This window comes from Monodelphis domestica, chromosome 7 (genome assembly GCF_027887165.1).
Source record: "Monodelphis domestica isolate mMonDom1 chromosome 7, mMonDom1.pri, whole genome shotgun sequence".
Classification (NCBI taxonomy): Eukaryota; Metazoa; Chordata; class Mammalia; order Didelphimorphia; family Didelphidae; genus Monodelphis; species Monodelphis domestica.
In genome coordinates, this window is record NC_077233.1 from 280,319,940 (window position 1) to 280,342,387 (window position 22,448).

A 22,448-nucleotide genomic window follows, 5' to 3' on the forward strand; every position below is an offset into this window, starting at 1 on the left:
CCGCCTGCTCCCAAGACCCTTATATTGGGGCTCCTCCACCCCCCGCAAAGTAGGGGACCATCTGCTCCATATTCCCCAGAATGCACTATTTGGTATCCATTCCTACTGCCCAAGAGCCATCCTCTCTAGCTGGGGACTGGGAGGACCATTAAGACAACTGTAGAGTCGTTCCCAGCATAAAGAGGGGAGGACGAGGCCGGGGAAGGGCCCAGAGCTCGCTGTCTCGGGCCTGAGCTCTGGAGCACGAGCTCACACTCCCCTCCGAACCTCTGCAAAGGCTTCCTCCACACGGTCTGCTCCGTCCCCCAATGGGCCCCGGCCCCATCCCGTCAAGCCGCCACATTTAGACCAGTCGTTGGCGCTCTTGTTTGCTAGACTCTGTCCTGGGCTGCACGTGGCTCTCGGGGTGCCTTAGCTCTCCCCTCCCCCATCTCCCCAGGAAGGAGAGTGGGAAGGTGTTTGTGAAGAAGTCCGATCCTCACGAGGAGGCCCTCCTGATCCTGAAGGAGCAGATGATCCACGCGGCCCCCCGTCGGCCTGGTAAGGGTCCAGTCCCAGCTCGGGGTGTCCGTCTTCTCCACGCCTCCTCGGGGAGGGCCGAAGTGGAGAAAGAACCCCCCAACTTGTAGCCCAGGAAGATTCTGGTGAACCCCAAGGCTTAGGACTAGCTTGTATTGTTGGGGACCCCAAAGCTTGTGCTTGTTCCCTGTTCTCCCAAGAATCCACCCTGAGGGGGATCCCCGGCTGGCAGATCCAGACAGGTTTGGGGTTTCTAGATTCCACGTTGACGCCATTTGGGGTCTCCGTTTCCTCCCCTGTAAAATGGGGACAATCACAACGTCTTACCAGCCTTGCTCACAGGCTGTGGTGAAGCTCAGTGCATGACCAGGGGAGGGGGGCTCAGCTACTGCCGGGAGAAGGAAGGAAGGAAGAGCTGGTGCCCCTGAGAGAGTCCTCGTCCCCACGTGAGGAGGCTTCCGGCTTTCCCCCACTGCCCTAGCTAGGGGGTGGCTGCCTGACCCGGCGGACAGCCTCTTCTGCCCCTCCCCTCTGCCCCCCCCCCCCAGCCCCTGCTTGATTCTCTCCCGGGTTAGGGAGCTCAAGGGCCCCAGACAGACGGTGGCCTTGGTGAAGCCTGTGACCAGCGCTAGGCCCCAAGGCCTCGCCCCAGCTGCCAAGCCTCTCACGTCAGCCTCCAGGCCCCCCCTGGGCACTCACCCAGGTAAGCGCAAGGGAAGACAGCAAGCTGGGAGAGGCAGAAAGGGCAAGCCTGGGCCTCGGGAGCCTTCCTCTCCTCTTGCCTCCACGAGGCAGGCCGCCATGATTCCCTCCCTCCATTTTGTCATTCATCCCCATTGCTGGGCACACTCGGAAGGTAGAGCAGTAGTGACCGCCGTGGCCTTGGGGGTGGGGAAGGGGATGTGGTGGGGGAGACGGTGTTGTCTGTGCGCCGTGTTGCACATACATGCACGAGTTCTGTCTGTCTCGGAGCCAGTGGTCTCCTAATCCCTGAAACTGAAAGGCCTTTTCTTTCGTAATAACAGCCAGGATCTAGATAGCCAAGTGTACAAATCACTTCCCTGCGTTCGTCTTTTTAACCCTTGCCTTCTGCCTTAGCATCGACTCTAAAACAGAAAACCAAGTGAAGTGGCGCAGCCAGGAAGTGTCTGAGGCCAGCTCTGAGCCTCTCTCCTCCTGGCTCCAGGCTTGGCTCTCTACCGAGTGTACTGCCTTCTGCCATCTCATTTGGGCCTTCCTCACTGGCCTTCGATTCCTCCTCTCCCTCTTCTCTTCCCCAGCATCCATCCTCAATGTCCTCCAGGGCCTTCTGCTTCTCTTGCCCCACAGATCCTTTCTGGTGCCTAGATCCCTGCCCACACATTCCGCTCCCATCTCGGCATCTCTCGCCTCACCAGTCTAGATCTCCGCCTCTTACCTGAGCTCTGACCATTGCACATTGCATCTCCTCACCGAGCAGGGTAAATAGGACTTGGCCCACAGAGCTCCAGTGCCTTTGCCACGGAGGCATCTTGGCGTCTTCCCATTGATCGTGGAATGTAGCGCCCACAGAAGTTCTCTCTTGGACCTACCTTTTCCCCAACCCCGTCAGGGTCAAGGGCCAGATGGCTCAGGAGAAGGAGTCCTAATTCAGAGCCTGTCCTAAAAGCTTACTAGCCAAGTGACTCTGGGCAAGTCACTTAATTCTCTCTCAGCCTCAGTTTCCCCTCTGGAAAATGGAGATAACAGTAGCACCTATTTCACAAGGTTGTTGTGAAGACCAAATGAGATGACACGTACCCTTCAATGTTATTTAATGTTAGCTATTGGGTTTATGCCTTCAGTCAAAAATGTCCTCTTTGGCGCCCTCGACTGTGATTATGCCCCTACGTGAAATGTTTAAAAATGATCCTTCTAGAAATTTGCCTTTTGGTTTCCCATCAGCATCTAAAGTGAAAGCTATCAAGAGCCAGCTCCACTCTTCGTCTTAGCATTCCCCAAGCATAGGCCCGGGAGCCTCCCCGCACCCACGTCTAGTCTAGTCTCGTCCCCTTCACAGGGCTCGTCTCTTCCCCTCCCTTCCCTACACACTGGCGTGCCATTGCACTGTTCTTATAACTTCCTCATGGTGGGCTGGAGGGAGGCAAGCAGTGTCCTGGGCAGTTCCAGTTCCCAGGGTTGATTATGGGTATCTGGTTCACACTACTCTCAGCTTCAGGCCACTGGCTAGGAGAAGAGATGACAATCGTCTGATTGGCTCAATGAATGGCTACACGGGAGTGAGGGATGTGCCTGGGGGAGGAGGATATTGAGGAGGGGGAGAATGACTTATGGGGTTGTGTCATTCCCAAAATGTACTGGAGGGGGCTCAGGCGGGACGTCACCAAGTCCCTCTTGTACCACCGCCACCCAAGATCCTGCCTTGGTACTCGGATACTCAATATCAGTCGAGACTAAGGTAGAAGGTAAAGTTTATTCCTTTTAAAGAGCCATCATTGATCTGAGCTACCCAGTGGGTGCAGGGAATACATGGGACTGAGCTGAACAGGACGTGGAATCCAAAATTCTTAATCCTCTCCCCTTAATCTCCCCCAATCTCAGCCTTCACATAGCTGTCTCAAGGGCAATTATTCCAGCAGAGGACCCCATCCAAACACAGCTCCATCGCCAGAGCAATGAGACGTTCTATGCCTACCAGGGAGTGCCCTGGAAGATATACCTCCGGAAAGAGGTGCCAGACCCCCACAAATGGGATCCCCAAGGGTGGGACTGGCTGGGGGAGGGAATTTCTTTTTCTAAAGGGCAGAGTGCAAGTAATAGCTCTAGGGAGTCCTGGATCCACCACCACCTACTGGGTCTGGGTCAGTTCTCTCCTTTAGGCCTTAGTTTCCCTAATTGTAAAGTGGGGACAATGATTGCCCATGGAAAGAAAATCATGAATCACGAAGTTTTTGGAAAGAAATGCCAGGCACAAGCCACTTCCTATAGCAGAAGATTTGACACAGGCTACAGTCAATAGTTATTAAATGAAAAGAGTTTATTCTTCTATCGAGCTTCACTTTCTTAATTCATTCCTCTTCCCTTCTCTCTTATTCCTTGTTTCTTCTCTTCTCTTTTCCATCTTCCTTCCACCCATCCTCACACCCACTCCAACTTCATGAGACCTTCTAGACCTAGTTTAGAAGAAAACTGAGGCCAAAGGGAAGGAATTATGGAGGTTGGAGGCTCTGAGCCTAGCCTCTGTGGCCACCCAGTTAGATGGTGAGGAGGGGGCTACCTAGTCCTGGGGTGCCTGTAGAGCTTAGGTCCATGGGAAAGATTGGCATCTGGGTCCCACTCTGGCCTGGATGGATTTATCCCTGGGGATAACTGGGGAGGGCCCTTATCTCTGCTCTCCCGGAGTTAGGAGGATTCAGGATCTCCGGGGGAGGCCATCGGCCCTTATGCATCTCCTTAGCAGGGATGGGGGAGTCAGGAGAGAAGCTGGAGTGGGCCTGGGGGTGGGAGCCCCAGCTCCTTGCTGTGAGCCTCTCCCTCCACAGGTGTTTTATCCCAAGGACAGCTTCAATCACCCAGTCCTCCTGGACCTCCTCTTCAGACAGGTGAGAGCTCTGGCCCCCGAGCAGCAAGAAGATCTCTGAGGGAATCCTGGGGAAGGCTTTTCCCTACAGCCCCACGAGGTGAAGGACGGGGGGAAAGTCTCTTCCTGGCTGACCTGGCAGGCCTGCGGGCCCTCGGAGGACACTGGATGGTCCTGTCTCGGGGTATCAGTGCTGCCTTCCTCTGAGGACTTTCTCTAGTCTTCATTGACCAACTCCAGCCCAGAACAGCTCCATCTGGGAGCTCGTTCTTCGTAGAGCTGTAGAGCGCCTGGCATGCAGAGAGCATGAGCCAAAGAGCCCAGGCGGGCTCACCGCAGCGCCCCCCTCTGCTTGGCACTGCCAGCTCTCCCTGCCTGCATAGCGGGCTGATGGCAGTCCCGTGGCCACAGGGACCAGGCCCTTACTCTATGTTGCCTGTCTCCCTCAGATCCTCCATGACACTTTCTCGGAAGCCTGCATCAGAATCTCGAAGGAAGAAAGGATGAAGATGAAAGCCATTTTTGGTAGTCGGGGGATGGGAGAGGGAGATGAGAACCTGAAAGCCCTGCGCCCCACACCCCTGTGCCCAGCCCAAAGTCTAGACCAAGGCCCTTGAGACCATCCCCTTTGCCTTCCACCGAGACTTGGAGATCCAGGCAAACCTCCGAGGCTCTCCTGGGGCTGGACTAGTTTAGTCTCAGACTCACACAGAACTCCATTCTCTGATCTTCCTCTTCCTTAAATCTCTGTCTTAGATGCACTACACACAGGACAGCCCTGGAGCCCTCCAGAGTAGAGAAGTAGAGAAAGCCCTGGGGTCCATTTCCCTAGAAAGCCCCAGGCAGAAGGGCTATAATCAGAGAGGGGCAGCTAGGTGGCAACAGAGGATGGAGCCTTGGGGCTGGAGCTAGGAAGACTTGGGTTCAATCCAGCCTCAAGTTTCTTCCTAGCTGAGCAACCCTGGGCAAGTCACTTCCATTTCCTCATCTGTCCAATGAGCTGGAGAAGGAAATGGAAAACCACTCCAGTATCTACCAAGAAAACTCCAAATGGAGCCATGAAGAGTCAGACATGATCCAAATGGAGCCATGAAGAGTCAGACATGACTGACCAATAACAGCAACAAATAGTCAGTGAAAGCAACCCTAATCCGGAGGCAGAGTCCTGGGTTCTAGTCTCAGCTCTGCAAGTAACTAGTTTGGAGAAGTCACCGCCTTCCTCTGAGCTTTCCATATCTGTAAAATGTGAAGGAGTGGTTTAATTGAATCCTGAAGCCTCTTCTATGTTTGCTAAAGAATTTGCCTCGTAGAGACGAGAGGGGGGAGAGGGAGGAGGAGGAAATGATGCTTGGATCTCTGTTTCCCTCAGTCCAGAACAAATTGGATTCGCTACATCCCGTGGTGAACGAGAGTATCAAGAGGGCTGTCATCAGTGAAGCTCGAGAGGGCTGGGAAGTCTATTTCTCCCGCCTCTTCCCAGCCACGGTGAGGTCCTTCTCCATTCCCCTCTCCTGCTAGGATGGAATGGGACCCTGTGCATGGGGCAGGGGGAGGCCCTGAAGATCTCTGGGAGATTCCCAGCTGAGGGATTTCCCTTTCATCCCCGAAAGGTGGAGGACATGGGACCGTCTCTTCTCAGCTGACCAAGTAGCTCTATTCCCCAAGAGGAGAGGACATTAGCTAGGTATCCCCGAGCCCTCTCTTGGGGGATTCCCTTGGTTCCTGGGAGGAGGATGGAGAAGGGCAGAGAGTGAGGCTCAAGCAAGACCCTGGCAGGTGAAGAAAAGTCCTTGGCATCGCTGACTAGCTGGGATGTGCTTCTCCCCTTCCCTTGACCTGAGTCCCTCTTCCTGTGGCCCACACCTTGTCCTTGTTGCGCATGCTGCCCCAGGCTCTTGAACCCAAATGCTTCTCTTCCCCTGCAGGGCAGTGTGGGCACAGGCGTGCAGATCCTGGCGGTGTCTCACATAGGCATCAAGCTCCTTCGTTTGGTTAAAGGCAGCTGGTCATCGGGGGAACAGCTTCGAGTCTTACGAAGCTACAGGTAACAAGTACTCAATGTGGTGGAAATTGTCTTGAGTCCAGAAATAAATCAAACTCACATATAAATAGTGGCAAGAGCTAGGCAATCAGGATTAAGTGACTTGCCCAGGGGTCACATAGCTAGGAAGTGTCTGAGGCCACATTTGAACCCAGGTCTTCCTGACTCCAGGCCTAGTGTCTTTAATCGAGAATTGAGAGCAATGGGTCCACTGAGTACATGGATGTTTACCAAAAAGTAGAATGACTTTTATGATCCAAGATGCCCCATATTTTAATGAGGAAGCAAAGACCCCTAAATCACTTTGGGTGGCCTAGACTAGCCAAGTTGGTTCTGTTTATAAAGTATATTCATAACTTAGATTCCCAGAGTGGAAGGAAGGAAGGAAGGAAGGAAGGAAGGAAGGAAGGAAGGAAGGAAGGAAGGAAGGAAGGAAGAAAAAAAGAAAGAAAGAAAGAAAGAAAGAGAGAGAGAGAGAGAGAGAGGAAGGAAGGAAGGAAGGAAGGAAGGAAAGAAGGAAGGAAGGAAGGAAGGAAGGAAGGAAGAAAGAAAAAAGAAAGAAAGAAAGGAAGGAAGGAAGGAAGGAAGAAGAAGAAAGAAGAGAAGAAGAAAGAAAGAAAGAAAGAAAGAAAGAAAGAAAGAAAGAAAGAAAGAAAGAAAGAAAGAAAGAAAGAAAGAAAGAAAGAAAGAAAGAAAGAAAGGAAGGAAGGAAGGAAGGAAGGAAGGAAGGAAGGAAGGGAGGAAGAAAGAAAGGGAGAGGGAGGGAAGAAGAGGAAGAGGGAAGGAGGGAGAGGAAGAGGGAAGGAGGGAGAGAATGAAAGAAAGAAAGAAAGAAAGAAAAGAAAGAAAGAAAGAAAGAAAGAAAGAAAGAAAGAGAAAGAAAGAAAGAAAGAAAGAAAGAAAGAAAGAAAGAAAGAAAGAAAGAAAGAAAGAAAGAAAGAAAGAAAGAAAGAAAGAAAGAAAGAAAGAAAGAAAGAAAGAAAGAAAGAAAGAAAGAGGGGAGGAGGGAAGAGGAGGAAGAGGGAGGGAGGGAGAGAATGAATGGAAGGAAGGAAGGAAGGAAGGAAGGAAGGAAGGAAGGAAGGAAGGAAGGAAGGAAGGAAGGAAGGAAGGAAGGGAGGGAGGAAGGAAGGAAGGAAGGAAGGAAGGAAATTTGAAATTTCAGGACAAGTCATGTAAAGCAGGGATCTCAGATGTTGGTCAGTTTAGGACTGCTGTACAAAGCTCTCCCAGTTATATTATGCTACCTTTTGTTCAGAAAAATAAGTAATCCATTGAATCAGATATAGTAAAGAGAAACCAGAATTTGGATAATAATAATGCAAATAGATTCATGATATTATCTTTAAAATAAGCATGCAGTTTGAGTTTGTAGATGGGTTAGGGCCTTTCATTTCCTCTCCCATGTAACTTTCCCTTAGATGATGAATGGTCGGTCACTCATTCTTTATTTCTTCAATAATATTTTTAGATTATATCACAGAAAAGGGATATTTTGGCTTTTAAGTCATAAAACATCCCGGTTAGGGCAATGATTCAATGAGCCATGATCCTCCAAGAACTAACTCCAGTTGAGACTTCACTTAACTGTTACGTGTTCCAATTTCTCGAAATGCTGTTCTGTTTACATTTCCCCCCATGTCTGGGCTGTCTACGGTGATTTTTCAAGCTTCTGTCTCCCTTTCTTGTAACTTATGTACTTAGTGGCTATTTAGAACTCGAGTGTAAATGACTTCATTAGCACTTCTAATGCTATATAATATAATAACTCCATGTTAGGTTTCCTGGCATTTCCAACTTTGGGTGTGTTCTCTTTTCCGAGTCCCCCTGCCCTGCTCCTTTTTTTTTTTTAAATCCTTACCTTTATCTTAGTATCAATTCTAAGACAGAATAGCAGCAAGAACTAGGCAATCAGGGTTAAGTGACTTGCCCAGGGTCTCACAGCTAGGAAGTATCCAAAGTCATATTTTAATTTAGGTCCTCCTGACTCCAGGCTTGAGACTCCATCCACTGTGCTGCCTAGTTGCCCCCTACCCTGCCTTTTGCCATTCACCACCACTCCTCTTTAGGACCATTTTGCCACCATTTTTTTTCTTAAAGGAACCAGGTCTTTATTTCTTTGGCCTATTTTGACATCATCAAATAAATCAAGTCTTTCCCAGATTAAAATGGTATTTAAAAAGGGGTAAGTAGGTGGCTGAGTGGATTGAGAGCCAGGCCTAGGATGGGAGGTCCTGGGTTCAAGTCTGACCTCAGAAACTTCTTCCATGTTTGATTCTTTTTTTTTTTCCAAATCTGCCCATGTTTGATTCTGTGTAAGTCATTTCACCCCCATTGTGGCCCTTCCTGCTCTCCGGCCTTGGAAGCCTTAATTCTAAAAAAGCAGGTGAGGTCGTTTTGTTTGGTATGTTTCATGACATTAAAGAGGTTTCTTCCTGGCTGGGCTGGCACCATCTTCCCACCAGGAATGAGCCAATGGAGTCTTTCTTCCTCCCCGGCTCTTGTCTCAGGGATCTCTCCAACACTGGGCACATGATTCGGAATTACACTGGCGACCTCAATGACGCCAATTCCAGCCTGTGACTGGCACAAAACTCCGCCGTCTCCCCCCTCTCCTTGCTCCCAGCCCTTCACCCTCCCCCGAGACTGCAGCCAGTGTTTATAGTCAGGGTCATTTCAGAGCTTAGCAAGGATCTGGACACACGAGTCCTCACGGCCCTCTGCTGGCCCTGCCCGTCTCTCCCCCAGCTACACAGACATCCTCTTCGTGACCATCCCCTCCGTGAACATGCTGGAATTCAACCTGGCCGGCGAGAAACTCATCCTCTTCTCCGCCCGGGCGCCCCAGGTGAAGACTATGGTGGATGACTTCATCCTGGAACTCAAAAAGGTCAGAGGCGGGGAGGGGGCCTTCCCTTGGCAAGGGGCAGCGCTCTCTGCCTCCTTCCCACCCACCTAAGTCCCTGTCCACTTCTTGCTGCTGGGGCTCACGCGTGTGAGCGTGTTTCTAAACACGTGTGTGTTGGGACGAACACCGATTGTCGGGGGCACGTATGTAATCCCTTGGAGTGCAGGGGAGGCGGCGATGAAAACAGATCTTGTATGTGTGGAGATGTGGGATGCCCAAGTATTCCTGTGCCTACGTCTACATCTGGGTCCGTGTGTGTGTGGAAGGGATTAACGTAGGGGAGTGTTTGTTCCTCTTTCCCCCCTTCTCCTGTCTCTCTCTCTTCTTCTCTCCCCTCTCCTCTCCGTGTGTGTGCGTGAGTGTGAGTGTGTGTGTGCGAGTGTGTGTGTGCGTGAGTGTGAGTGTGAGTGTGTGTGCGAGTGTGAGTGTGTGTGTGTGCGAGTGTGTGCACGTGAGTGTGCGTGAGTGTGTGTGTGGCAGTGTGAGTGTGAATCTGGGTCCGAGGCAGCATGGGGGGAGGGGGATGGACTGAAGCCAGAATTGAAGGCGGAAAGACTTGGGTTCTCGGTGCCTCTAGGCACTCTCTGACTAAATCACTGAGGGTTTGTCATCCATATTGATAAAGGGGGATTTTCCCACCAGGAGTTCCTTACCCCAAGGAGCTCACAGGTCAGAGCTATAAAGAATCAGGGTGTGGGTGCCTTGAAGGGCTCTTGGCCCCTTCAGGGTGAGGAAAGGACTGTGGAAGAAGCTGGGTTGTAGTTGGTAAGTATGGAAGCATTCTGGGTAAAAATGGCAGCCGTCTACCCGTTGGATGTGTAAAGATTAAAATTCATATGCAATAACTAAATACTAAATTTTAGAAAGTCGTATTAATACTAACTAAAGCAAAAGAACTGCCTGAATTCAGCCCGGCTGCAGGTCAAAAAGAGCACGTGGGAGGAGCCTCCATCCACTTAAATACCAGTAATGGGATCTTGACAAGAGATTATAGGGAATTCTGGGAAATACCAAGGACTTCTGGGGAATGACGTCACAGGTTCCACATCTCCGCTGATACGCATTCCAATCTCCCCAAACTCTCCTGTGCCTCAGGATTCGGATTACGTGGTTGCTGTGAGAAACTACTTACCGGATGACCTGAATCTCTTGAGCTTCCACAAGGGTGACATCATCCACTTGCAGTCTTCAGAGTGGCCTGAGAGGGGTCAGTACCTGAGAAGGCCCCCAGACCAGGGATGCTGGTCCCCTCAAGACCAGGCCGGGGCTGCTCTCTCCCACGCCCACAGAACACCCTAAGCTTTCTTTGCCCTTTAATCTCCCCTCTCCGAAGCACTACCCAGGCCAGGAAGAGATGACGTGTGATAGTTATTATGGCCACCCTCATTCTACTGAGCCCCGTCCACACTCCCCGCGCCCAGAACCCTTTTTCCTGGTCCTTCAACAGCACTTAGCCGGCCCCGGCCCATGCTCTGCTGGGAGCAGGGGTGGATGGGAGAACTTGTGAAGGCCACGAATGGCCAGAATCTCTTGCCTCCCGTCCTCCCCACCTGCCTCTCCCAGGTTACAACTATGGCTACGTCGTCAGGAAGAAGGTTGTCTATCTGGAGGAGCTGAAGAGAGGCACCCCGGACTTTGGTGGGTACCAGCAAAGGGCCTCGTACTTCTGACGTTGGGGCCCTCCCAGCAGAGGGGCTCCCATTGGTAGGGCATCGCAGCATCACAGTCACTTCTCGGGCTGGGATGGCCCGAAGCATCCGTTAAACACCGAATGTTCCTCCGGTACATTCAGCTGGATGTAATTGAAGCCGCGCTTTTCCTGGCTGCCTTTTCCTGCTCTGACCCCCTCCTGGACTGACATCAGAGCTGTATCTCTTTTTACACTGAGGGAGGAGGAGGGGAACTGGAGTCTGACAGCACAGCAGATTACATACTGTCGTGGCTGTTCTCTGGTGTACAATGCGGAGACCTCGTGGACCAGACTGTCCGTGGGATTTTCTGGGCAAAGAAACTGGCATGGTCTGCCATTTCTTTCTCCAGGGAATGAAGGCAAACAGAGCTTAAGTGGCGTGCCCTGGGTCACACCGCTAGCAAGTGTTTGAGGCTGGATTTGCACCCAAGTCATCCTGACTGTGGGCCCATCACGCTATCCACTGAGCCACCTAGCTACTTCCTAGGCAAACAGAGGCGTGGTGGTTTGTCCAAGGTCCCACGTAGCTAGTAAGGGTCTGAGGAGGAATTTGAACTCAGGTCTTCCTGACTCCTGGGGATTTTAAAAGCTAGCATTTCTACCGTGCCTCCGAGTTTGTGAAGCATTTCCCATCACTCCATTTGTCACCTGGTCTTACTCTTATTGATATTATTCTATTATACCACTGGGGGAACAGTGCGGACAGAACAAATGGACAGTGCACACAATAAAGACAACTCATTTCAGGAGGGTCAGGAGGCTTCCCGGTGGGGAGAGGAGATGAGGAAATGTTCGGCCAGGCGGTGACGCGTTCTCTGAGCGCCTTGGCCCTGCCTGATCCCCACAGGATGGAAGTTTGGGGCCATTCATGGGAGGCCCGGCCGATTTCCCATGGACCTGGTACAGCCTGTAGCTGCCCCTGACTTCCTCCAGCTGCCCTCAGAGCTGGACATGGGTGGACCTCGGGACCAATCGGGCAGGGCAGCTGCTGTGGCTGTGGCGGTGGCTTCTTCTACGGTGGCCCAGGAGTTCGGCAGGAAGACAGAGGTGATGATTCCATGTCAAAGGACGTTGAAGACCCAGAAAGCAGGGTGTGGGGAGGGGATCCCCTAGTGGCACTGGTCATTGGCCAAGGGAAGAGGAGGCAAGCCCAGACCTCTCAGCCATTGGAGGGAGGATCTGTCCCGTTGCCCATCCTTATCCCCTGTTCCTAGACTATGAGAATGTTAGATCTATTTCATCATCTTTATATCTAAGGAAACCGAGACCCAGGGATGTGAAATTACTTGTCTAAGGTCACTTAGTTGGTCAGTGGCAGAGCTCCTAATTCCTAATCTAATGCTATCCCTTGGCAGTCTTTTTTTTAACCCTTACCTTCTGCCTTAGAATCCATATTATCTGGGTCAAGGCAGAAGAGCGGTCAGGGCTAGACAATTAGGCCTAAGTGGCTTGTCTAGGGTCAAACAGCTAGGGTCAGATCTGAACCCAGGACCTCCCATCTCCAGGTTTGGCTCTCTAGCCACCGTGCTACCTCGCTGCCCCTCCACCTTGGCTCTTGATTCAGTCAGCTCCAGATAGTACCTCCTAGACCTGATATTTTTATCTAGAACTAGATTTTTTATCCCCTAGATGTTCTTCCTCCTTCTCCATCTTTCCCTTGTCTCTGCAGGGATCTCTGGCTAGGGACATCTCTAGGGAGTATGGGGAGGAAGCATCCCGGCAGGAGGTCTGTGGGGCATCTCTCCTCCCCAGTCATCAGTACACAATGCTGGAGTTTGCTCAAAAGTATTTCCGGGATCCACAAAGGCGATCTATGTGAGTTCTGATTACATGTGGAGGCGGGGAGGGCAGCAGGGAGGAACATAAGATTGTGGAGATATCAAAAATCTAGAGGAGAAGCCCATTTCTGGGGTTCTGGATAAGCCGTGGGGCAGACGAGGAAGAAGAGAAGCTTGACCAAAGGGCTTCCCCTTTGGGGATCCTGAGCTGGCTCTGGTAGGGGAGAATTTGAGGGTGATATTAGCTTCTCCCCGAAGCAAGCCAGATTGTGTGCAATTGTCATGCCTGACCTGGGTGGCCCCGCTCTGAGCCTCAAAGACCTACCTTTTGGACTGGTCAGTCAAACAATATTCATTGAATCCTCCTGTTTGCCATCACTGTGTGGAGAGGTGAAATATAGGGAAGTATACACTATAGTTCCTGTCCTACAGAAGCTTAGAGTCTAATTAAGAGGATAAGGCTTACCGATGTGAAAAAATGACTTGTACTACCCTGCCTTTCTGGAGAAGGGAAATAGCATGAACAAAGACACGGGGATGGAAAATCACCGGTTCTCCTGTTTCCTTTGTCAGGGATTCTTTCAGGCAGAAATCCAAAAAAGGAAGGGAATCCAGAGATGTGAGCAACATGCTGAAATTCTCCAAGGTACTTCCTGGTCAGGAATGGAAGCCATTGGCTTAGGCTGGTGATCCATTCTCCAGGAGTCTCCCAAAACCCGTAACTAATTTCTGGCTCCTTTTCCAAGTTCCTGGTCTCCGCCCTTCCCCACTTCACCTCTTCCTTTGCTCTTAGAGAGCTGCTTAAGGGGCATCCTGTCTGCAATAGGAACAGCTTCTTTATTTCTACTCCCACCTTCGCATCCCCTTCATTCAAACAGCATTCATTAGTTACCTGGTGGGTTCCAGGATGTGTACTCAGCCAGGCGGACCCAAAGAAATAAAGCAGAACAGTCCCTAGCCTCCAAAATGTATATTCTTGTTGGAGATAAACATTACATACAGAGAAGGAAGTTTTTAAAATAAATACACAATACTATCTGGGGAGGTACTTGTAGGAGTTGGCGCTAAAAGAGACTCAGGCTCTGCCTCACTTCCCACAGTGGCACTGGTCCTCTTCAAGAATGAGCTAGAATAGTCCTTAAGCTAAGCTTGAAGGAAGGTGGAGATTGTATGAAGCACATGTGAGGAAGTGCATTCCAGGCAGAGGAAATGGCCAAAGGTGGAATGTTGTATAAGGGAAATAGCAAGCAAGCCAATTTGTCTACAACCAGGAGAGCCATGTACAATAAACCTGGAAAGGTAATAACAGTGATGATGATGATGATGATGAAGGACGAGAAGAAGGAAGAGAAGGAAAAGGAGGAGAGGGAGGAAGAAGAGGAAGAAAAAGAGAAGGAAACAGGAAGAATTTGTATAGTTCTTTAAGGTTTGCAAAGTCCTTACAAAATACCTCATTTTATCCTCATAAGAACCATGGAATTTGAGTGCTATTATTTCCCCCATTTTAGAAAAGAGGAAACTAAACCTAGAATGATATTGTGAAGGCCCTTAAAAGCCAAACAGAGGAGTTCACATCTGAACCTAGAAGAAAGATGCAGCCACCAGTTTCATTAGCAGAGGAGTAACAATGCCAGACCTGTGCTTTAAGGAATATCAATTTGGCAATTGTGTAGAGGATAGATTTAAAAGGGGAGATTGACCCAAACAAAGAGTTGTCACAATTCTTCCCCCTTTTGCCCACTTCTCCCCTCCTCCCTGAATCCAAGAAGAGGCTATCATCTGAGGCACAAGATTCATGGAGAAAATGTAGGTAGAGTCCCTGAGCACTTCATTCTCTCGCGCTCCTTCTTCCTCCACCATTGACTCCGTCCTCTCTGCCACTTCCCAACTAAATGTGATGATGTCATCACCATGATATAGAACATGATGATGTCATGAGTTGATGTCATGACTATGAGCATGTCCATATCATCACTTTCTGGAGTGGATGGCCAAAGAGGTAAAAGCCTCCTTAATATCTCTTTTCCCATTTGATGTCTACATTTTCTCGAATCTCTAACATTGTATGATTTTGAGTTGCCCTCTCGGACCCAGAGCCAAAGAGGGCGGAAAGTCCTAATAAGTACAGCAGTGACTCTGTTATCTGTGATGGTGGCCTTAGGATGACCTGCCAAATCTCTGAAGTGACTTGGTGATGGAGGCACGAGCTTGTATCATTATATTTCTGTAAAATACTGCCTCTATGGCTCTCAGGAGACTAACCTCCGCAGCTAGCGCTGCTGGCCCAAAATTGGAATCCTGTATAAGGATGCCCTATGATGTGGCCCGGCATGAACGGCTGTAGCAGCGCTGCTACAAGATCTTCTTGCATGGGGTGAGCCACTGAAAGGGAAGTTGGGGACTGAGGGAATATGGGTGGAAGGGTTAAAGATTAAGGGAGAAAGAGACCCAGGATTCTTCAGCACCACAGCCAGCCGGCCAGCTCCTCCTCTGTCACAGCCTTTCTTGGCCATCATTATCAACGTTGCTACATTCTTAACCCTGTTCCAGAAAATGCTGTGGCTTCAGCATTTGGCCCTCCTTGTTATGGGCCAGAGTCTCTGTTTCTAGATGTGACATCACACTGCTTCAGAAAGAGTAATGAGTCTGCAGTCAGAATATTCAAATCCTTGCTCTGCCACTTACCACGGGGGTGCCCATGGGCGCCTCTCCACCTCCAAATTCCCTCCTCTGTAAAATGAGAGCTCAGCCCAGCACTGTCCCAGATCCCCATGGATCTCGTGCTCCTTCTCTTTCTTTTTTGTTTACGCTTCATTTTTCTCTCTTTCATATAGACACCAATCCAGGAATCCCTCATCGAGTTCAGCACCAGCAGCCTGAACAAAATTGCCACAGAGATGTTCCTAGGTATTGGAGGAGGACGGGAAGAGAGGTCTTCCAAGGCTGTGTGTGTGTGTGTTGTCTGTGTGTGTCTGTGTGTGTGTGTATCTATGTCTCTGTGTGTGTGTCTGTGTGTGTATTGCTGTGTGTCTATGTGTGTGGCTGTGTGTGTATCTGTGTGTGTGTCTGTGTGTGTGTCTGTGTCTCTGTGTGTCTCTGTGTGTGTGTCTCTGTGTGTGTGTGTCTGTGTGGTTGTGGCTGTGTGGCTGTCTGTGTGTGTATCTCTGTGTGTGTGTCTGTGTGTATCTGTGTGTGTCTGTGTGTGTGTCTGTGTGTATCTCTGTGTGTCTGTGTGTGTGTCTGTGTGTGTCTGTCTGTGTCTGTGTGTGTGTCTGTGTGTGTATCTGTGTCTCTGTGTGTCTCTGTGTGTGTGTATCTGTGTGTCTGTGTGGCTGTCTGTGTGTGTGTGTCTGTGTGTGTATCTGTGTGTGTGTCTGTGTGTGTATCTGTGTGTGTCTGTATGTGTCTCTGTGTGTCTGTCTGTGTGTCTGTGTGTGTATCTGTGTGTGTCTGTGTGTGTATCTGTGTCTCTGTGTGTCTGTGTGTGTGTGTCTGTGTGGTTGTGTTTGTGTGGCTGTGTGGCTGTCTGTGTGTGTATCTCTGTGTGTGTGTCTGTGTGTATCTGTGTGTATCTCTGTGTGTGTGTCTGTGTGTGTCTGTCTGTGTGTATCTGTGTGTGTGTCTGTGTGTATATCTGTGTCTGTGTGTGTGTGTGTCTCTGTGTGTGTCTGTGTGTCTGTGTGGCTGTCTGTGTGTGTATCTGTGTGTGTGTGTCTGTGTGTGTATCTGTATGTGTGTCTGTGTGTGTATCTGTGTGTGTCTGTCTGTGTCTCTGTGTGTGTCTGTCTGTGTGTCTGTGTGTGTATCTGTGTGTGTATCTGTGTCTCTGTGTGTATGTCTGTCTGTGTGTGTCTGTGTGTGTCTGTGTGTATCTGTGTGTGTCTCTGTGTGTGTCTCTGTGTGTGTGTCTCTGTGTGTGTCTCTGTGTGTCTCTGTGTGTGTCTGTCTGTGTGTGTGTCTCTGTGTGTCTCTGTGTGTGTCTGTCTGTGTGTGTGTGTATCTGTGTGTGTCTCTATGTGTCTGTGTGTCTCTGTGTGTCTCTGTGTGTCTGTGTGTGTGAGACTACTACCTTTGGGTCTCTTTTTATGGAACTGACCCATACTGGTGAGTCCACGTCTCTTAGGAGAACTCCAACAAGGGGTAGACTACACCGTGGCAAAGCTCTGCTGACCCCAATTAACATCTGAGTCTCTCCTACTCACCTCCTTATTCCCAAGACACTGTCCCAAGTCCCCAGGCCTGCACTACTGTGCTGAGGTTGACTCTCCAACCCTGAATCCCCTCTCGGGGCCTGAGATCAGAAAATGATCAGATGAAGGACAAAAAGATCACGGAAGTGCCGTCTGCTGCTCTCCGGACACGCTGTGGCCCGCGGGTCATCTTTCACAGCTGTCCTCCAGCAGTCTTTAATAAGCCTGTGTCCTGTGCTTGAAACGCAGCAGGCACTCGGGACACCAAGACAAAAACACGGCAGCCCCTGCCCTCGAGGAGCTTAAATTCTACCATGCTCTCCGTCGGCTCCTGCGCCCATTCCTGTTCCTCCCTCCAAGTAGCTCTCCTGCCCTCTCTGAGAGCAGCTTCCTGTCGGGGGGTCCCCAGTTGGCCGAGGGGTGCAGGGATCAGGAAGGAAGCCCCTGAGGCATGTGAGGGGCGAGGCTAATCTGGGCTTTGGGGGGTGCCTCCTGCAGCTGTGATGAAGTTCATGGGTGATTTCCCGATGAAGGCCCAGACCGAACTGGATGTGCTGCGCTCCTTCTTACAGGTTTGTGTCCCATTTCTCCGTGGCCTGCTTTTCTGATCCGCAGCACAAAGGGCTTTCCAGTTGGCCTCAGAGGTTCCTTCCAAACATAACATTCTCGGGTTCAAAGCTGTAGGGCTTGTGGTGCAGCCATGGGCAGGCCAGTGACGCCAGGGTCTGCCCTGGTGAAGGGGCTGCTACTGAGGGGCGGGAGAAAATCGAGGGCATAACGGAGGGTTGGGGCGTCTCCCCGGTGAGTCCAGGCACGTTCCCACGAAGGGCAGATACTGAGCAGTGTTTAAGGGTCCAGGTAGTGTGCCTCTGGTCCCTTTACAAGAGTCGTGGCCCCTCTCCACAGCCCCCCATTCCCCTGAAGGCCATGTTCCACCTCCAGACAGAATTTCTAGGGCATAAAGGAAGCAGGATGTTGGCACGTTTTGTTTTGTTTTTCACCGAGTACCTGCTGGGTGCCCAGCCTCATGCTAGGCACAGCGGGACGGGGTTGACAGAGACATGTAAGAGATCATCGCTGTGTATGAACAACGGCAATAAGAACTGACATTTGGAAAGGGCTTTGTCTATATTATCTTTTGAGCCTTACAACACACTTGGCAGGCAGATACCACAGATGTGATCCTCCCCATTTTACAGATGGGGAAACTGAGACTCGGGTATCAGGTGACTTGTGATTGCACCCAGTAGGGCAGGAGTGGGCTTTGAACTTCTGTTTTCCTGACTCTAAGTCTAAGCCATCATCTTCTACACTGTCGTGTTTCTTCACTTCTGGCCTGGCTGTGGCTATAAACAGACGACAAGATCACGAGCAGAGTCGGTGCTCCAGCAGTGGGAAGGGAGGGGAAAGAGCAGCGTGGACTCCTGAGGCCAGGGGAGAAATAAGGAGGGTGTGGGGGCACCTGGGAGAGAATCCAGGATGCAGAGGAAGGAAAGCTTGAGGGTGGAAGGTGAGTGACGTGCCACCCAAAGACACTGGGCAGATGCCGAGGCCAGCTTTAGAAGTCTTCCGCCCCAAGCCTGGGGACCAGGAATGACCACTAGCCAACTCTGTTTCCTCGTCTCTGTCCGTCCTGGGGATGTGCCAAGTGGAGCAGCAGACAGGAGGTGTGAGGAAAGGCCCTAAACCCGCTCTCTGTCCTTAGTGGAATCGGTGTGGGCCCATTGTCAGGACCCTGGACAATGGCTTTGGAGTGTCAACGGTTTCCTGGTTTCCAATCTAGGCACAGAAAAGTAAAAAAGCTAGAAGGCAACGAGGTGGCTCCATGTATGGAGAGCCAGGCCCAGAGTTGGGAAGACTTGGGTTCTGATAGCTCCCAGCTGTGTGACCCTGGGCAAGTCACTTGCTTAGCCCTTCGCATTCTTCTGCCTTAGAACCAATACGTAGTAATGATTCCAAAATGGAAGGTGAGGGTTAAAAGAGAGAGCGTAAAGCTAAGCCCCTGTAGCTGTAGGGACCTCTTGGCTCCCAACTCCCTGGAGTCATTCCAAGTCATGAAGAGCCCAGCTAAGAAAGAAGTTACAGATCTTGCTATGGGAATGTCATTGGATGGTGGCCCATTGCCTGGGGCCCAGAGGCCCGGGGACTTAAGTGTTGGGGCAAAATTGGGATTCAGGCTTCGTGAGAAAGGGGGTGATAGTAGGGACAAGTTAGAAGAGTTTTGGAGCACGTGGAGGTACTTCCCTGATTTTAAGAATCCTGGTAGAAGATGAGTATAGAAGCAGCGAGGTGGTCCAGCCCATAGAGCTCCAGGCCTGGAGTTGACATGGTGGCCCTGGGCAAGTCCCCTAATCAAACTTTGCCTCAGTCATCTCATCTGCAAAGTGGGACTAATAATAGTATCTCCCTCCCCAGCTGTTGCAAGGTTCTCATGAGTTAATCATTGAGAAGCACTCAACACGGTGCCCGACACAGTGGAGGTGCTATATAAATGTTGGCTGTTATTTTATTGTTAGAATACCAGGCATGTCAGAACATGCTAAGGATTTCTAGAACAAGAGCTGGTCCTGTTTTCTTAGCTCGGCTCTTGATCATTTAGAGGAGCTTCAGGGAGTTGGCAAAAAGTACTAAACAATTTCGACTTTCAAGAGGTTTGCCGATCTGTTGGAGACGGCGTGTCCCCAACTACGCATGCGTGCCTGTGAACACACACACACGCACGCACGCACACACACACGCACGCACGCACACGCGGTGCTCTAGAAGTCTTGGTGTGCTACCAAGAATAGGAAAGTCGATCGATGACACCTGTAGAACGCAGGGCGATTGCACCTCGACTACAGGAGGAACGAGCAAGAGGCTTGTAGCCACGGAACGATATTCTAAATCAATTCATTCAAAAGAATTCTCCAAATTGGAAGGCTTGGTGTGGTGTTGGCTGTGCGTTAAGGAAGCACTCCAGGAAGTGGAGTGAGGAGGGCAGTCGCTGAGACGAGAGATAGGCCGGTAGAACCGCACTGCCCAGTACGGCGGGGTAGAAGTAGGTCGTGAGCATCTCGGCGGTTGGATTCCTTCGCTGGTAAGATGGCAGGACTGGATGTGGCGGCCTCCCTGTCTCACCCATCTCTAAACGACTCGCCTTGTGTCCTGTCCTCAGCTCTGCAGGGACCCCGAAGTGCTTCGAGACGAAGCCTACTGCCAGGTCATCAAGCAGATCACGGAGAACACCAGCACCAAGCCGTGAGTGCAGTCACCCCGCCACCCTGGAGCACGGAGGTCTTCCGGCCCCCTCTCTTCTCCTCTTCTCCGCACTTGAAGTGACTGTAGAAGTCCAGGGATTGTTGGACCCTCGGGTTCTTCTTTGTTGGAGGTCTATCCCAGCACTGGGTTGGCTCAGGCCAAAGCTGGGAAGACGGAAGGGCTAGGCACACTGAGTGCTGAGGCATTGGTCCAGGACAACCAGCAACTCCCCCCTCCTGCTCCTCTACAAAGAGTGAATAGCACAAGCTCCACAAACACTCTCTCTTTATCCAGTGGAAGTCTAGTTATCATCCTGAAGCTCCAGCCTTTCTCCAGGCTCAAGCCTTGGCTTTTCCTCTAGGCTTCTCTCCCCTCTCTGTCTATTTACCTCCTTCCTCCTTTGTTCCTCACCTACTCTTTATTCTTTATCATCTCCTTCTCTTCCCTTTTTCCTTCCTCTTCTCTCCATTGATCTCCGAGGTTTTCACGTCACCCTTCTTATTGCTTTAGAATCACTTCGATTTCAGATTCCCAGGGAAAAGCTGGGTGGCTCAGTGGATGGAGAGCCTCAGTCATTTCCTAGCTGTGTGACCCTGGGCAGGTCACTTGACCCCCTTTGCCTAGCCTTTACCACTCTTCTGCCTTAGAACCAATACACAATATTGATTCTAAGATGGAAGGTGAGGGTTTAAAAAAAATTCCCATGTCCAGCCATCATGGGCAAGAGAAAAATGCCTGAGTCTGAGCTCAGGGAGCTTTGAGGATTCTAAGATGTCCTGTTGGCTTCATTTTATTAATGTTGCTTTTCCACGTTGTTCATTTTTGTAAGTAGGTAGTCTTGTCAAACCCAAAGCCTAAACAAACAAGCGATAGATCGTGTGTTTTCATCTGCATTCCTGCTCCCACGGTTCTCCCTCTGGAGGGGGGCAGCATCCTTTGTCGTAGTCCCTCAGTTGTCCTGGACCGTTGCATTGCTGAGAGAAGCCAAGTCTATCCCATGGATCATTCCACAATATTGCTGTTACTGGAGACACTCCTGTTGAATTGAGGGCAGCAGCCTGGCCTAATGATGGCCTCTTCCCCTGTGCCTCCACAGGGACAGCTGCCAAAGAGGCTGGAGGCTGCTTCACATCCTGGCAGCTTACCACAAGTGCTCGGATGTCCTGAGGCCGTACCTCTTCCGGTTCTTTCAGGATGTGTGCAGGAGTCCAGGCTTACACTTCCAGGGTGAGTATTCCTGAGAGGCGAAGCTGATGGGATGGGGGGGGGGGGCAGGGAATCACCTTTCAAGGGTTGGAGAAGCATTTGCCAAAGAGCCATAACTGGGCAGCCCCAGCTTCTCCCTGGGCTACCTCAATTTAGGAGGTGCTGGTGCCACTTAGCATTTTTAGGAGCTGCATTGAGCACCCAGTAAGCAAGAAGTACCCGTTAAACTAGGCAGCTATCCGATGGGTGACTTCCTTTGCTCCACCATCTCCCTCTCCACCCCAAGTCACAGCCCAGATATTCTCCTCTCTAGTTGGCCTAGCCCGAGGCTCTCTCCTGATTGTTCTCCAAGGTCTGGACCCCACTGGTGAGCAGTTGGCTTCCATGCCCTAGACGTTCTTTCCTCTTCAACTAAACTTGTCTTGGAAAGTTTCCTTAAGGGAGCAGCTAGATGGCTCAGTGCACTGAGAGCCCCAGCCTAGGGATGGGAGATCTTGGGTTCCCAGCTGGCCTCAGATACTTCCTGACTCTGTGACTCTGGGGAAGTCACCTAACCCTGGCTCACACTGTTCTTCTGCCCTGGAACCAATACGCAGTTTCTAAGACAGAGCAGAAGGGGTTTTAGAGTTCTGTGTCTCTGCCAAAGTTGCTGGCTAAGATGCTACTATTCCTCATGGGGCAGCCAGGTGGTACAGGGGAGAGAGGCCGGAAGACTCGTCTTCTGGGCTCCAGACACTTACTAGCTAGGTGTCCTCCTTAGGTAAGTCACTTAAGCTGTTTGACTTTGTTTTCTCATCTATAAAATAAACTGGAGAAGGAAATGGTAAACCATGGCAGTATCTTTGCCAAGAAAGTCCCTGAAAAATGACTGAATGTATATAGGAATTGGACACCTTGGACGCCTTGGGATGCAGATGGAGCAGGTCGGGAACATAATCACCCACAAATTTCCACACGTCTATTTTGGGTGCCCCGCTCAGGTGAACCACTAGGGATGGAAGGAGCAGACACAAAGTCCCTATTTTTAAAAAGCTCTCCCTGCCCTCAATAAGTTTTCAATCTAATTGGGAACACAATACCCATAGACATGACAAAATGTCCTAAGTGACCATTGATGAGTGGTCAAGACAGTGTCATAGGTGCTCCTGGGTAGGAAAGAAGCGAGATCCGTGGGAGCTACAGCACTCATCCCCGATTTCAAGATTGGCCACTTTCCTCCGGGACCAGGAATCTTTCACTTTTTGTGTATCAAGGATTGCTTCAATAGTATGGTGAAACCTGTGGACCCTTTTCAGGATTGTGTTTTTTTCAACTCTT

The 22,448-nt window shown here is 50.6% G+C and overlaps 1 protein-coding gene across 1 annotated transcript in view; it reads left to right on the top strand.

Moving 5' to 3' along the window:
- Positions 1-22,448, top strand: part of LOC100029476 (unconventional myosin-XV) — a 52,647-nt gene that overhangs the window by 11,880 nt on the left and 18,319 nt on the right. Inside the window, 17 exon segments of the mRNA XM_056806324.1 lie at positions 440-540; positions 1,095-1,222; positions 3,039-3,229; positions 4,041-4,100; positions 4,528-4,603; positions 5,448-5,563; positions 6,004-6,122; positions 8,868-9,009; positions 10,123-10,234; positions 10,591-10,665; positions 11,565-11,764; positions 12,387-12,532; positions 13,069-13,141; positions 15,330-15,402; positions 17,184-17,257; positions 19,843-19,925; positions 21,022-21,152. Coding sequence (XP_056662302.1) covers positions 440-540; positions 1,095-1,222; positions 3,039-3,229; positions 4,041-4,100; positions 4,528-4,603; positions 5,448-5,563; positions 6,004-6,122; positions 8,868-9,009; positions 10,123-10,234; positions 10,591-10,665; positions 11,565-11,764; positions 12,387-12,532; positions 13,069-13,141; positions 15,330-15,402; positions 17,184-17,257; positions 19,843-19,925; positions 21,022-21,152 — 1,900 coding nt within the window.